The 16,879-nt window shown below is 50.3% G+C and overlaps 1 protein-coding gene across 1 annotated transcript; it reads left to right on the top strand.

Moving 5' to 3' along the window:
* The first annotated feature begins 1,402 nt into the window (after positions 1-1,402).
* On the top strand, positions 1,403-16,017 carry TMEM185A (transmembrane protein 185A). The gene is made up of 7 exons (XM_077285238.1): positions 1,403-1,688; positions 9,112-9,288; positions 10,105-10,315; positions 11,484-11,567; positions 11,694-11,870; positions 14,429-14,552; positions 14,626-16,017. Exons 1-7 carry the CDS (start codon positions 1,651-1,653, stop codon positions 14,868-14,870), a joined length of 1,056 nt encoding a protein of 351 aa, XP_077141353.1. The 5' UTR covers positions 1,403-1,650; the 3' UTR covers positions 14,871-16,017.
* Positions 16,018-16,879: the final 862 nt, after the last annotated feature.

Below are 16,879 nucleotides of genomic sequence, written 5' to 3'. Positions count from 1 at the left end.
CAGTGGGCAGGAGATTGCTATAAATCCCATTGTTTTACTGGAATTGTGAGACGCTGAGATTATTGAGCAGCGAAAATCTATAGGAGAAAAATCTGGTAAGGTGACCTCAGGGGCCACGACGAAGCGGCAGATCACAGCTGAAAGAAGCTGCAATATTAAGGAACTGGCCCTGATTCATCAAGACTGGTGATTAGTACGCGAGTCTTCAGGAAGGGTCCGTGGGAGACAGGAATGACAAGCGGTGTGGGAGCCATTAAGGCTAGGTTCACATTTGCGGTTGAGTCCGCAGCGTTTTGTACGCAACTGCATAATAACGCTGCTTTTTTTATCCACATCAACTTACGCACGATGGATAAAAAAAGCAATGTTGGCATGCATTCGCATTGTTTATGCGCATGCGTTTGTTATGAAAAAATGTTTCAAGGAGACTTTCATTGACACAAGCCACGCCCAGTGGGCTCATGGGATTTCTGTATGTAGACCCTTGTGCAAACATGTTCCCATAGACTGTAATGCGTTGTTTTGACGCACTCCTTCCGCAAGCGTCCGCATACGTATGGCGGCGGAAATTTGACGCCTCAAAAATTCTGACATGGTGTGTCAGCCGCACACAGCGAAAAGACGCATGCGTAAGCAAACGCGGGCGAACGCATTCACCGGCGCCTACAATGTAAAAGATATGAAATCAAGACGCATGCGGATGTATGGGTCAGAAACGCTGCGGACACAACCGCAAATGTGAAACCGGCCTTACTGAGTCTGGCGCATCTTTCAGCCGCCGTGTGCCGTCACCAGAGATGTGCAGCCTGCAGGGCCGGAATATATTTCTATCAGAATTTACACCAATTTTGTGGCGTAAGTTTAACAGGTTGGCCCCGCCTGTTTTGACCTACTTTTCAAAAAAATTATCTGGGACAATATCTGGGCCTAATTAAAATTTGCGACAGATCAAGCAGTTTCACTTCCGTATCAGGCAGTCGTCGTTCTGCTGCATCGCCACCCCGATCTGCTGGCTTCCTCTTATGGAGGTGACTGTCATGTGACTGCTGCAACCAATCAGGAACCAGTAAGTGTCCCGATCATAGACTTGGGGTTTTTTGTGAAGTGATCATATTTCTTTTCTATCTTCAGGTTTTTCCTTGTCGTGTTTTGTGCTAAATTCTTCAAAATGACACCCAGCAGGCTGGCGACCTGTGCCCCGAATCAAAGACACTCTATTTTATGGGAGCACTGTGGCGCTATACAGACACACGGTGCCATTTATGGGGGCACTCTGCTCTGCTGCTATGGGGGCACTCTGCTCTGCTGCTATGGGGGCAGCAGAGGCTATTGCCTCCTGAGTAAGTAAATCTGGGGGAGGACACTTAGATTAGGGGCGGGGTATTCCTCCTTGCTGCGCCGTACCGGCCGTAGCCGTGTGCCCCTGTGCTCCCTGCGGCGCCGTGTGCTGCACTGCGGGGACTAGGAAGCGGCTACTGCTCTCATTTCCTTATAAGAACTCTTGTACCGTAGTGTGTGTAGTACAAGAGCAGAGCCGCAGTCGCGTCACAGCAGAGAAGGAACGTGTGCGCGTTATGTAGCGGAATTACGGCGGCTCGCAGCGGAGGAGATCGCAATGTCCGCTCCTTAGCCCGGAGAGGGGATTACACCATGAACCTCCGGGGTCTCTTCCAGGACTTCAACCCCAGGTCAGCGAGTGCGTGTACGGGGGAGCCGGGGACCGGTGCGAGAGGCGTCCTGGAGACGGACACGAACTTGAGGCCTAGACATAGGGAGGAAATGGCTGAAGATGGGGAGGAGGAAACGAGCTGGGGCCGAGGAGCGGGGGCCTGGGCGGCCGGACACTGGGAGGGAGCGGGGATGGTCCTCATATCCTGCCGACCACCGTGTGTGGCCCCGGTCATAGGCTCACCTCATATCATAGCGGTCTGTGTGTTATATCTGCACCTCAGTGATCCCCCCCCCCCCCTTATACCTGCACCTCAGTGATCCCCCCTTATACCTGCACCTCAGTGATCGCCCCCTTATATCTGCACCTCAGTGATCCCCCCCTTATACCTGCACCTCAGTGATCCCCCCCTTATACCTGCACCTCAGTGATCTCCCCTTATATCTGCACCTCAGTGATCCCCCCCCTTATATCTGCACCTCAGTGATCCCCCCCTTATACCTGCACCTCAGTGATCTCCCCTTATATCTGCACCTCAGTGATCGCCCCCCTTATATCTGCACCTCAGTGATCGCCCCCTTATATCTGCACCTCAGTGATCCCCCCTTATACCTGCACCTCAGTGATCTCCCCTTATATCTGCACCTCAGTGATCGCCCCCCTTATATCTGCACCTCAGTGATCCCCCCCCCTTATACCTGCACCTCAGTGATCCCCCCCCTTATATCTGCACCTCAGTGATCGCCCCCTTATATCTGCACCTCAGTGATCGCCCCCTTATATCTGCACCTCAGTGATCCCCCCCCTTATACCTGCACCTCAGTGATCCCCCCCCTTATATCTGCACCTCAGTGATCGCCCCCTTATATCTGCACCTCAGTGATCGCCCCCTTATATCTGCACCTCAGTGATCCCCCCTTATATCTGCACCTCAGTGATCCCCCCCCTTATATCTGCACCTCAGTGATCCCCCCTTATATCTGCACCTCAGTGATCCCCCCCCTTATATCTGCACCTCAGTGATCCCCCCTTATATCTGCACCTCAGTGATCGCCCCCTTATATCTGCACCTCAGTGATCGCCCCCTTATATCTGCACCTCAGTGATCGCCCCCTTATATCTGCACCTCAGTGATCCCCCCTTATATCTGCACCTCAGTGATCCCCCCTTATATCTGCACCTCAGTGATCGCCCCCCTTATATCTGCACCTCAGTGATCCCCCCTTATACCTGCACCTCAGTGATCCCCCCCCCTTATATCTGCACCTCACTGATCGCCCCCTTATATCTGCACCTCAGTGATCGCCCCCTTATATCTGCACCTCAGTGATCGCCCCCTTATATATGCACCTCAGTGATCCCCCCCCCCTTATATCTGCACCTCACTGATCGCCCCCTTATATCTGCACCTCAGTGATCGCCCCCTTATATCTGCACCTCAGTGATCGCCCCCTTATATCTGCACCTCAGTGATCGCCCCCTTATATCTGCACCTCACTGATCGCCCCCTTATATCTGCACCTCAGTGATCCCCCCCTTATATCTGCACCTCAGTGATCGCCCCCTTATATCTGCACCTCAGTGATCGCCCCCTTATATCTGCACCTCAGTGATCGCCCCCTTATATCTGCACCTCAGTGATCGCCCCCTTATATCTGCACCTCAGTGATCCCCCCTTATACCTGCACCTCAGTGATCCCCCCTTATACCTGCACCTCAGTGATCGCCCCCTTATATCTGCACCTCAGTGATCGCCCCCTTATATCTGCACCTCAGTGATCGCCCCCTTATATCTGCACCTCACTGATCGCCCCCTTATATCTGCACCTCAGTGATCGCCCCCTTCTGTCTGCACCTCAGTGATCGCCCCCTTCTGTCTGCACCTCAGTGATCGCCCCCTTCTGTCTGCACCTCAGTGATCCCCCCCTTATATCTGCACCTCAGCGATCGCCCCCTTATATCTGCACCTCACTGATCGCCCCCTTATATCTGCACCTCAGCGATCGCCCCCTTATATCTGCACCTCAGCGATCGCCCCCTTATATCTGCACCTCAGCGATCGCCCCCTTATATCTGCACCTCAGCGATCGCCCCCTTATATCTGCACCTCAGCGATCGCCCCCTTATATCTGCACCTCAGCGATCGCCCCCTTATATCTGCACCTCAGCGATCGCCCCCTTATATCTGCACCTCAGCGATCGCCCCCTTATATCTGCACCTCAGCGATCGCCCCCTTATATCTGCACCTCAGCGATCGCCCCCTTATATCTGCACCTCAGCGATCGCCCCCTTATATCTGCACCTCAGCGATCGCCCCCTTATATCTGCACCTCAGCGATCGCCCCCTTATATCTGCACCTCAGCGATCGCCCCCTTATATCTGCACCTCAGCGATCGCCCCCTTATATCTGCACCTCAGCGATCGCCCCCTTATATCTGCACCTCAGCGATCGCCCCCTTATATCTGCACCTCAGCGATCGCCCCCTTATATCTGCACCTCAGCGATCCCCCCCTTATATCTGCACCTCAGCGATCCCCCCCCTTATATCTGCACCTCAGCGATTTCCCCCCCCTTATATCTGCACCTCAGCGATCCCCCGCTTATATCTGCACCTCAGCGATCCCCCCCTTATATCTGCACCTTAGCGATCCCCCCCTTATATCTGCACCTCAGCGATCCCCCCCTTATATCTGCACCTCAGCGATCCCCCCCTTATATCTGCACCTCAGCGATCCCCCCCTTATATCTGCACCTTAGCGATCCCCCCCTTATATCTGCACCTTAGCGATCCCCCCCCTTATATCTGCACCTCAGCGATCCCCCCCTTATATCTGCACCTCAGCGATCCCCCCCTTATATCTGCACCTCAGCGATCCCCCCCTTATATCTGCACCTCAGCGATCCCCCCCCTTATATCTGCACCTCAGCGATCCCCCCCTTATATCTGCACCTCAGCGATCCCCCCCTTATATCTGCACCTCAGCGATCCCCCCCTTATATCTGCACCTTAGCGATCCCCCCCTTATATCTGCACTGCACCTTAGCGATCCCCCCCCCTTATATCTGCACCTCAGCGAACCCCCCCTTATATCTGCACCTCAGCGATCCCCCCCTTATATCTGCACCTCAGCGATCCCCCCCTTATATCTGCACCTTAGCGATCCCCCCCTTATATCTGCACCTCAGCGATCCCCCCCCCCCTTATATCTGCACCTCAGCGATCCCCCCCTTATATCTGCACCTCAGTGATTGCCCCCTTCTGTCTGCACCTCAGTGATCGCCCCCTTATATCTGCACCTCAGTGATCGCCCCCTTATATCTGCACCTCAGTGATCGCCCCCTTATATCTGCACCTCAGTGATCGCCCCCTTATATCTGCACCTCAGTGATCGCCCCCTTATATCTGCACCTCAGTGATCGCCCCCTTATATCTGCACCTCAGTGATCGCCCCCTTATATCTGCACCTCAGTGATCGCCCCCTTATATCTGCACCTCAGCGATCCCCCCCCCCCTATATCTGCACCTCAGCGATCCCCCCCTTATATCTGCACCTCAGTGATTGCCCCCTTCTGTCTGCACCTCAGTGATTGCCCCCTTCTGTCTGCACCTCAGTGATTGCCCCCTTCTGTCTGCACCTCAGTGATTGCCCCCTTCTGTCTGCACCTCAGTGATTGCCCCCTTCTGTCTGCACCTCAGTGATTGCCCCCTTCTGTCTGCACCTCAGTGATTGCCCCCTTCTGTCTGCACCTCAGTGATTGCCCCCTTCTGTCTGCACCTCAGTGATTGCCCCCTTCTGTCTGCACCTCAGTGATTGCCCCCTTCTGTCTGCACCTCAGTGATTGCCCCCTTCTGTCTGCACCTCAGTGATTGCCCCCTTCTGTCTGCACCTCAGTGATTGCCCCCTTCTGTCTGCACCTCAGTGATTGCCCCCTTCTGTCTGCACCTCAGTGATTGCCCCCTTCTGTCTGCACCTCAGTGATTGCCCCCTTCTGTCTGCACCTCAGTGATCGCCCCCTTATATCTGCACCTCAGCGATCCCCCCCCCCCTATATCTGCACCTCAGCGATCCCCCCCTTATATCTGCACCTCAGTGATTGCCCCCTTCTGTCTGCACCTCAGTGATTGCCCCCTTCTGTCTGCACCTCAGTGATTGCCCCCTTCTGTCTGCACCTCAGTGATTGCCCCCTTATGTCTGCACCTCAGCGATCCCCCCCTTATATCTGCACCTCAGCGATCCCCCCCCTTATATCTGCACCTCAGCGATCCCCCCCTTATATCTGCACCTCAGCGATCCCCCCCTTATATCTGCACCTCAGCGATCCCCCCCTTATATCTGCACCTCAGCGATCCCCCCCTTATATCTGCACCTTAGCGATCCCCCCCTTATATCTGCACTGCACCTTAGCGATCCCCCCCCCTTATATCTGCACCTCAGCGATCCCCCCCTTATATCTGCACCTCAGCGATCCCCCCCTTATATCTGCACCTCAGCGATCCCCCCCTTATATCTGCACCTTAGCGATCCCCCCCTTATATCTGCACCTCAGCGATCCCCCCCCCTTATATCTGCACCTCAGCGATCCCCCCCTTATATCTGCACCTCAGTGATTGCCCCCTTCTGTCTGCACCTCAGTGATCGCCCCCTTATATCTGCACCTCAGTGATCGCCCCCTTATATCTGCACCTCAGTGATCGCCCCCTTATATCTGCACCTCAGTGATCGCCCCCTTATATCTGCACCTCAGTGATCGCCCCCTTATATCTGCACCTCAGTGATCGCCCCCTTATATCTGCACCTCAGTGATCGCCCCCTTATATCTGCACCTCAGTGATCGCCCCCTTATATCTGCACCTCAGTGATCGCCCCCTTATATCTGCACCTCAGTGATCGCCCCCTTATATCTGCACCTCAGTGATCGCCCCCTTATATCTGCACCTCAGCGATCCCCCCCTTATATCTGCACCTCAGTGATTGCCCCCTTCTGTCTGCACCTCAGTGATTGCCCCCTTCTGTCTGCACCTCAGTGATCGCCCCCTTATATCTGCACCTCAGTGATCGCCCCCTTATATCTGCACCTCAGCGATCCCCCCCTCCTATATCTGCACCTCAGCGATCCCCCCCTTATATCTGCACCTCAGTGATTGCCCCCTTCTGTCTGCACCTCAGTGATTGCCCCCTTCTGTCTGCACCTCAGTGATTGCCCCCTTCTGTCTGCACCTCAGTGATTGCCCCCTTCTGTCTGCACCTCAGTGATTGCCCCCTTCTGTCTGCACCTCAGTGATCGCCCCCTTATATCTGCACCTCAGTGATCGCCCCCTTATATCTGCACCTCAGTGATCGCCCCCTTATATCTGCACCTCAGTGATCGCCCCCTTATATCTGCACCTCAGTGATCGCCCCCTTCTGTCTGCACCTCAGTGATCGCCCCCTTCTGTCTGCACCTCAGTGATCGCCCCCTTCTGTCTGCACCTCAGTGATCGCCCCCTTCTGTCTGCACCTCAGTGATCGCCCCCTTCTGTCTGCACCTCAGTGATCGCCCCCTTCTGTCTGCACCTCAGTGATCGCCCCCTTCTGTCTGCACCTCAGTGATCGCCCCCTTCTGTCTGCACCTCAGTGATCGCCCCCTTCTGTCTGCACCTCAGTGATCGCCCCCTTCTGTCTGCACCTCAGTGATCGCCCCCTTCTGTCTGCACCTCAGTGATCGCCCCCTTCTGTCTGCACCTCAGTGATCGCCCCCTTCTGTCTGCACCTCAGTGATCGCCCCCTTCTGTCTGCACCTCAGTGATCGCCCCCTTCTGTCTGCACCTCAGTGATCGCCCCCTTCTGTCTGCACCTCAGTGATCGCCCCCTTCTGTCTGCACCTCAGTGATCGCCCCCTTCTGTCTGCACCTCAGTGATCGCCCCCTTCTGTCTGCACCTCAGTGATCGCCCCCTTCTGTCTGCACCTCAGTGATCGCCCCCTTCTGTCTGCACCTCAGTGATCGCCCCCTTCTGTCTGCACCTCAGTGATCGCCCCCTTCTGTCTGCACCTCAGTGATCGCCCCCTTCTGTCTGCACCTCAGTGATCGCCCCCTTCTGTCTGCACCTCAGTGATCGCCCCCTTCTGTCTGCACCTCAGTGATCGCCCCCTTCTGTCTGCACCTCAGTGATCGCCCCCTTCTGTCTGCACCTCAGTGATCGCCCCCTTCTGTCTGCACCTCAGTGATCGCCCCCTTCTGTCTGCACCTCAGTGATCGCCCCCTTCTGTCTGCACCTCAGTGATCGCCCCCTTCTGTCTGCACCTCAGTGATCGCCCCCTTCTGTCTGCACCTCAGTGATCCCCCCTTATGTCTGCACCTCAGTGATCGCCCCCTTATATCTGCACCTCAGTGATCGCCCCCTTATATCTGCACCTCAGTGATCGCCCCCTTATATCTGCACCTCAGTGATCGCCCCCTTCTGTCTGCACCTCAGTGATCGCCCCCTTATATCTGCACCTCAGCGATCCCCCCCCCCCCTTATATCTGCACCTCAGCGATCCCCCCCTTATATCTGCACCTCAGCGATCCCCCCCCCTTATATCTGCACCTTAGCGATCCCCCCCTTATATCTGCACCTCAGCGATCCCCCCCCTTATATCTGCACCTCAGTGATCGCCCCCTTCTGTCTGCACCTCAGTGATCGCCCCCTTCTGTCTGCACCTCAGCGATCGCCCCCTTCTGTCTGCACCTCAGCGATCCCCCCCTTATATCTGCACCTCAGCGATCCCCCCTTATATCTGCACCTTAGCGATCCCCCCCTTATATCTGCACCTCAGCGATCCCCCCCCCTTATATCTGCACCTCAGTGATCGCCCCCTTCTGTCTGCACCTCAGTGATCGCCCCCTTATATCTGCACCTCAGTGATCGCCCCCTTATATCTGCACCTCAGTGATCGCCCCTTCTGTCTGCACCTCAGTGATCGCCCCCTTCTGTCTGCACCTTGGCGATCGCTCCCTTATATACTGTTCTTGCACAATGGCTTCCGTCTGTGCCACTGCCTGGGTGGATTTGCTGCTTAGTAGTCCGGGAAGCCGTGTGATGAGCCGAGTGAGACCCTTTCATCGGGTCGCTATCACGGAAGCTTCCAGCTTTTCCACCTTACTACTCCGTCCTCCATTAATTCTGTAGTGGAAATGATCCCCTTGTAGTTATTGAGCGACTGTCATCATAACCAGAAGCCCCTGCTCCCAGCGTTGGGTGAGAAGACCATGGCCACAACTACACCACTGAGTGAAAAACTGGAAAAAAGCAACAAAAAATGCAGTTAACCTAAATTAGCTAATTGGTGCAGAAAATAGCTGCAGCATCAAAATTGCACCAAATCCTCATTGTGTGAACGTGGCCTGCCAGGCCCTCTGTATCCTTCTCGAGAATGATGTTATCACTATTTACCGCTTGCGTCTTTGTGTTTTGCAGTAAATTTCTGATCTACGCTTGTTTGCTGCTGTTCTCCGTCCTTTTGTCTCTGCGCTTGGACGGCATTATACAATGGAGCTACTGGGCGGTCTTCACACCAGTATGGCTCTGGAAGTTAATGGTCATCGTGGGAGCCTCGGTGGGCACAGGAGTGTGGGCGCGAAATCCTCAGTACAGGTAGAAATTTGATTTGCGTCCAATTTTTTTTTTTTCGGTCAAATTTAAAACAGACCTGATTGGAGATAGAAGATCTCCGAGCATAAGAAATGGAGGAAAGTGTAAAAAAAAAAATCAAGTCTTGTAATTCCCTTATCTGTCCTGATACAGTTCCCTACCAGGTCCTCCACTGGCTCCTTCTGGCGCTGACTTTTAGGTCACCACCACCTCCCACACTGACTAGGCGCCATGCACACCATTAAAGGGGTTGTCCAGTGATAATTTGCTGATTGGTGGGGGTCCAACCACTGAAACCTGCACAGAGCAGGGAACCTTTATCCCGATGGCGTATCAGGTCCATTCATTTCTATGGGGCTGCTGGATAAAGCCAAGCACAGCTCTCGGCAGCCCATTGAGAATGAATGGAGCAGTGGTCCAACATGGGCACTGCCACACCATCCTAATGGGGATAAAGGTTCCCCATTTTCCTAGTTGGTGCAGGTCTTGGCAGTCTGACCCCCACACATTAACAAGTTATCACCTGACCCATGGCCGCCGTGCAACATGCTAGAGGCCTTGCCGTCAGCGTCTGAGGACCAGGCGGGAGCTACGGACCAATGAGAACCAAGTCTAAAATTGTGTTATTTTTTTATAATTCCTTTCCAATTGTAAGAGTCAAGCAAAATGGCGCCCGCTGGGCATGTCTGGCCTCCGTACATGGCTGTGAGCAGTTGATAGAGGAACAGCTAGGCCAGCCCTTTCCTAGTGGCCAATGTGCCATGTCCTGTTATGGGACCATTGTACTAATATCTCCTCATTCTCTATCTGGTGTCTCAGGGCAGAAGGAGAAACCTGCGTGGAGTTCAAGGCCATGCTGATTGCGGTGGGGATTCACTTGTTGCTCCTGATGTTTGAAGTTCTCGTCTGTGATCGGATTGAGAGAGGAAACCACTACTTCTGGCTCCTGGTCTTTATGCCGCTCTTCTTTGTGTCTCCGGTGTCAGTCGCTGCTTGTGTCTGGGGCTTCCGACATGACCGTTCTCTTGAGGTAGTTTATGGTCCATACTTTACAGAGTGGGAGTCTTGTCTCCTGAGTCATCAACACGTTAAATCCTTACCGCTTATTTTTTCTTGACCATAAACTGATCGGCCGCAATCCGTGGGGATACTTGACAGTAAATTCCCTGCAGCGCCACCACAGGGGATATAAAGGATTACACAGTGCTCAGTCACATCTATGGTGTATCTGTGTAATCCAGGACAGGAGCGGTCCTCCAGAGACAGATGCTCTCTGTAACCATTGTCTACTGTGACCAAGAGATGAGGAATCCACTCTCACAGTTATCCAACATGGTGTATCTGAAGGGCTTTCTAAACTAGACCTCCTCTTTCTGAGATGTTTTCTTCCGCGAAGTGTGGAATGATCACCGGACGCCATGACAGCTGGGAGTCCTCTGTCACCATAATCCAAATGCTCCTATGCAGCCCACAATGTAGGATTGTAGAATTCGGAACAGCGATCGAATGACTGCAAATTCAAGTCCCCTATGGGAACTAAAATAACTGAGAAGTTAAAAATAGAAAAAAAAAGTTTCAAATATTAAAAAAGAAATCTATATAGTCCACAAAAGTCTAATAAAATTATTTAACCCAAACTGTAGAGTAAAAAAAATAATAGTTGCCAGTTTTCTGTACCTGCACCTCTCTCTCCCCAAAAAATGTAATGAAAACTAATCCAAACATTATATGTACCCCAAAATGGTACCAATGAAGATTATAGGCCACCACTCAAAAAAAGCAAGCCCTCCCCCGCTCCATTGACAGATAAATAAAATTTACGGAACTTGAAAAATAGCAACAGAATCCAAAATGCACTTTTTTTTTTTTTTAATCGCTGAAATCATAATTGTACTGACCTGGAGATTAACAGTGCAAGGTCATTTTTATTACACAATGAATGGCCAAAAAAAAAAAAGTGCTATTTTTCGGCACAATACATGGTAAAATGAATGGTGCCAGTTAAAACTACAGCTCATCCCATAAAAACATGAGTTCTTGTAGGGCTACTTTGATTGAAAAATAATAAAGTTATGACTCTCAGAAGTAAAGGAGGTGAAAAACAAAAGTGCAAAAATTGGCTGCAGTTGGAGGGGGTTAAAAAGTATATACTGTACCCAAGTATGGAGAATGCTGACTTGTTCCTCTTCTCTCTGCAGTTGGAGATCTTGTGCTCAGTGAACATCTTGCAGTTCATATTCATTGCCCTGAGGCTGGACAGCATCATCACTTGGCCATGGCTTGTAAGTCCTCCTCATGTCTTGATGTGCACCATGTGGTCTTCCTGGTGACTCTGCTGTGCTGCCCGCATAGCCGCTGGATAATCGGGTCCATATTAGTCAGTGATTTCCCATATCTTCTGTGTTTAGGTGGTGTGTGTGCCCCTCTGGATCCTGATGTCCTTCCTCTGTTTGGTGGTCCTGTACTACATCGTGTGGTCAGTCTTGTTCTTACGATCCATGGATGTCATCGCTGAACAAAGACGGACTCACATCACCATGGCCGTCAGCTGGATGGCTATAGTTGTGCCATTGCTCACTTTCGAGGTACATTACCATGGGGTGGGAGTAGATCACATATATTCAGCATGCATTCACAACCTGTACAGCAAGTAAGTAAGCGTTCAGATACATCTAGACATGTATGGAGAGGACACCGCATCTGCTATTTCCTCCGATGACTCTTGATCTAGGTAGTATACCTGTCAATCATTAACTTACATTGGTGCTTTGCTACCCTAGGGTTGGCAATGCCCTATCCAAGCAATAGTAACATATAAGTTGGCATTTTCTTATTACTATTGTTACTGCACTTGCACTTTGGTTAAATAGCTGTGGCATAAGCTTTGTATGAGTCTTCTTGCTCTTGCACTTTGTTGATTATGCTTTGGATGTTTTCATATATAGAAATCCTATCTTACTACTTGGATTGATAATACGTTGCGAGTGTCCCCCCATTTTTTGGGGGGAGGTCTATTGCCTTGTCTTTTTTTAATTGGATCTTGTTTATATATATCAATTTAAAATATAGTTTTTATACCTGCAATCTCTTTATATCTGACAGCTTATTTACTTGCTGTAGCAGATACAGGTTGTGAATTAATTGGTAAAATGTCCAGCATGATTTATTTTCTTTGGGACACATAGGATTAATGATATTCTGCATGCAGTCTGGTCTGACACTCCTGTGTATTCATGAGATGCAGTATGGTCAACTGACAAGGCTGGGTAATCCCCGTAGATAAATTATAGCCACACCAAGGGTCATGTAGTATATTTTATTTTTTAAATATTCCATACCTTGTCTTTATTAAAGGTGGATTATCTCCAGGATTATAACATTAATGTTCTATCCATAGTGTAGGCCATCACTTATAATTAGTAAGGGTCCGGTCTTAGAGAACTCCACCAAATGTTTAAGGGTTTGTCTGGGTATATAACATTGATGTCGGAAGGGTGTGGGACCCCGACGATCAGCTCTGATCTGCTTCGCTGGTGGTAAGTGCAGAATGTAGCTGAGCAGCACAGCTGTGCAGGGTGTAGTGGCTGCTGCCAGTTACTGCAGATCAGCTTCTAATCAAGAGAGTAAAGTAATAACTATTATTTTCCATTCTCATGATGATCTCATTAAAGGGGGTTTCCAAGAGCAGTTTGTTAAATAATAAAAAAAAAAACTTGTATTCACCCTCCCCGGGTCCAGTGCCGAGTCTCTCCCACTACTCATCTGACTGTTACTCTGCAGCTCTGATGTCGTCTTGAAAGCCCTTCAGGTGGAAAATGAGCAGCAGCTCTGGCCAAGCTGACAGCACAAGCTGCTGAACACAGTGATTGGCTGCAGCGCTGTCCACGTGACCAGAGCTGCAGACAATAACAGGCATCAGGAGCAGCAGCAGAAACTCTGTGCTGGACCTGGGGAGGGTGAGTAAATATATTGGAGTTTTTTTTTTTTTACAAACTGCAGTTGGTGGACAGACGGTTCCCAAACCCCTTTTAATGGGGGCAGCATGGTGGCTCAGTGGATAGCACTGCAGCCTTGCAGAGCTGGAGTCCTGGGTTCTAATCCCACCTTGGACAACATCTGCAAGGCGTTTATATGTTCTCCCCGTGTTTGCGTGGGTTTCCTCCCACATTCCAAAGACATACCGATAGGGAATTTAGATTGTGAGCTCCATCGGGGACAGTGATGATAAAGTGTGCAAACTGTAAAGCGCTGCGAAATATGTTAGCACTATATAAAAATAAAGATTGTCATTATTTATGGCTGTATATTACTGTACATCCTTGGAAGAGCATCACCACCGTGTGTTAGGGGTCGAGTTCCTGCCTCTGCACAGGGGGAATCTCGAACCATCTCCTCTGCAGTCTCCCATTCCTCTCCAGCCGCAGTGGAGCCTGCTTAGCGGAGACGTCGGTTCCAGCATCTGGCTCTGCCTGATACTGTGCGGATGGTTTCTGCTGCTTTCCCAGGCTCATCCATTGTAGCCAGTACTGGTCAGCGGCGAGCAGACGTCTCAGGGACTAAGTCCTGCTTTTTCCCTTCTGAGCATGCCTAGGGTAAGACCTCTCATTGGAGGTCAGGGGTCACATGCCCAGGTACTGCTGCAGCTCCCATTGGTCCTCTAGGAAGGTCCTGAAGTTGCTCTGGTATTGTAGCAGCTTCCATTGGTCCTCTAGGAAGGTCCTGAAGCTGCTGCAGCTATAAAAGGTTTGCATGGCCGCACGGCCATGCGCTAGTATCACTTCATGTTATGAGCTTGCTAATTGTGGTCGCACCTGTATGATTGTATTCAGGGACCCGGCTGAAATAAGCCCCTAGAATACCGGCACCTCCGGTGAGGAGTTTTTGTGTGCGTGACCACTGACTGCCATCAGCTCAGCAGTTAGCTGTGTTCCCCTGTAACGCTAACAGGGCACAGCGTGTTCTTTTCAGTGCAACTTAGTGAAGTAACTGAGTTCACTTATACCACCATATAGTGCCGTCATTTTCTAGCAGCAGGTTGTCACCTGCACGGTGGACCCCAGGCTGCGAACGCACCAATTATAACATCCATATTAACTTGGTGCGTTCCACCAGTCCTCACACCGTGTGTCTTCTCTCCTTGCAGATCTTGCTTGTTCATCGATTGGACGGACATAATTTATTCTCTTACATCCCCATCTTTGTCCCTCTCTGGCTTTCATTAATTACCCTGATGGCAACGACGTTTGGGCAGAAAGGAGGCAATCACTGTAAGTGCCGCATGTGGTGTGTGATGGGGTAATGTCTCATTGTGGAAACCTTACTGTAACCTTAATCTTCCAGGGTGGTTTGGTATTCGTAAAGACTTCTGCCAGTTCCTCCTGGAGATCTTCCCTTTCCTGCGGGAGTACGGTAATATCTCCTACGACATTCACCATGAGGACAGTGAAGACGCGGATGAGACCCCTGTGCCGGAGCCACCCAAGATCGCTCCGATGTTTCGCAAAAAGACCGGTGTCGTTATCACTCAGAGCCCAGGGAAGTACGTGGTGCCACCACCCAAACTGAACATCGACATGCCAGATTAATGCGGCGTTTGCATACAGTCCCGGTGCACGTCCTCTACGTTACAAGATTATGAACGCTACTGACCTCACTCTTGGACTTTTCCTTTTAGTTTGCCTACTTTATAATGCAGCTTAGAGAGGACCCTTCTGCTCTCCTGCCATATCTGTTTGGGCAAATTCTTGCCTTCCCCTGCATCTGTCGAACTGTGTTGTGATGTTCTTGTTATTCCTCCTGGAATGAATGGCCGGCTAGATGTTAATATTCCTTTTGCCATTACATTCGGACACTGTTCAATGACCGTGTCACACTGTGTAAGGACACCCTCTTTAAACCAGGGGAACATTATTAATTTATCTCCAACACGAGTAGGACAGGAATGCTGCAACACAGGAATAAAAGAGGATCTAAAAATGTTATTTCATGAGAAATATTAGAATTTAATAAGGTGGACGCAACAGGAGTGCCAAAGAGTCTTCCCTACCGCCCATCCGTGGTTCTGCATTCAGATCTTCTCTGACCATGTCAGCCGATAGATTATATAACTATTCCTGCCTCTCTGGACTGACCGGAATAAGCTTTTATCTCAATGATTTGTTTTTTTTTGTTTGTGAATGTGCAGCTATTGTGCAAGGAACCATTGCTCTGGACTGATCTTGCATCCCTGATAATATACCACTAGCAAAAGCCTTTTATATATATGGAAAAGTGATGCAATATGATAGAAATGCTAGTATTTCAGAACCAAGCTTCGTATTCTACCCGGCATGGGACTAATCCTTCGTCTAGGATTTATTTTTTCTTAGGTCTAGATGTTTCCGCCATATTGCTTGTATAGTATTTATGAAGAGGCGCCCTCATTTTAGCAGTGTAATATATTGTGTCTGTACAGTATAAATACAGAGTATTTTTATAAAGTAAAGTTGTATAAAACGAGAAGCTTGTGGGTAGGAAGCATCACGATGAATGATATCCAGAACAGAAATGCGCCAGTACGTTTTATTGTTTTTGTTTTGTTTGTTTTCACACTGTTCCTTGTAAGGAAAAAAAGTTTATGTAAAAATATTCTCGCCATCAATATGGATGTTAAGTTATTTGGTGGCAAAACAACGGTGGTGATGTACAGATTGTATAGCCAAATTCATTTAATAAATTGTTCATCTTGACAAACTTGTTTTGTTTTAGGTTGAAAGGGGGGAAAATCTACTGCGGCGGGTAAGAGGGATCACTATAAAGGGTTCACAATGAGGATGGGGCAGAGTGAAGAACACTCCTGTGCACACATTGCTATCCAGATCCCACATTTTGGTGCATGGGGTGTCGATAACTAGGAATGATTGTGTGGCGATTGGCAATCCTGGTGTTCTTCCAATTCCATGGCTCTCCAGTTGTTCTAGAACTTGGCCCTCCGGCTACCACTGTAGCTGCAGTCCGTACACAGCCCAGTCAAAGATAGCAGCTCCATGGTCTAGTGCAGTGTTCCCCAACTGGTCCTCAAGAGCCACCAACAGGTCATGTTTTCAGGATTTCCTTAGTATTGCACAGGTGATAATTGCATCACCTGCACAGGCAAGAATTCCATCACCTGTGCAATACTTAGGAAATCCTGAAAACATGACCTGTTGGTGGCTCTTGAGGACTGGAGTTGGAGACCACTGGTCTAAAGACTTTTCCAGTCCGGTCCAGTATTATCTAATAAGGTATATAACTAAGCATCTGTTCTACAGTGGAAAGATCATTCGGAATGTTCCCAATGGGACCATGTTCTTCCACATCCACCAATCTAATTTACTTAGATATTCACTCGCAAGGACCAATTTCAAAGGAAGGCAATTCCAGGGTTAGCTCCACTATTCGTGGGATAACTTGCTAATTGCTGGGAGTCTACCCACTCAGATCCCGATAATGGGACACTGCAGAGCCCCTTCTTGAAGAGAACCAAGGTGCCCTCTTCTGCTTCATTCATTATCAGTTGTCTTGCACACCTGTCCCCGGTATCTCAGACTCCCTCTTACTTGCCCTGGGTCCACTG

The sequence above is a fragment of the Ranitomeya variabilis genome, chromosome 2 (assembly GCF_051348905.1).
Source record: "Ranitomeya variabilis isolate aRanVar5 chromosome 2, aRanVar5.hap1, whole genome shotgun sequence".
Lineage (NCBI taxonomy): Eukaryota > Metazoa > Chordata > Amphibia > Anura > Dendrobatidae > Ranitomeya > Ranitomeya variabilis.
The sequence above is the reverse complement of the archived record's forward strand: the minus strand, read 5'-3'. Positions and strand labels throughout refer to the sequence as shown.

Excerpts from the sequence above, each read along its gene's own strand:
- TMEM185A (XM_077285238.1), top strand. The coding sequence starts at position 1,651 with ATGAACCTCCGGGGTCTCTTCCAGGACTTCAACCCCAG. Across the intron at positions 9,289-10,104 it reads GCGCGAAATCCTCAGTACAG|GGCAGAAGGAGAAACCTGCG; the intron begins GTAGAAATTTGA and ends CTGGTGTCTCAG. Across the intron at positions 14,553-14,625 it reads GCAGAAAGGAGGCAATCACT|GGTGGTTTGGTATTCGTAAA; the intron begins GTAAGTGCCGCA and ends TTAATCTTCCAG.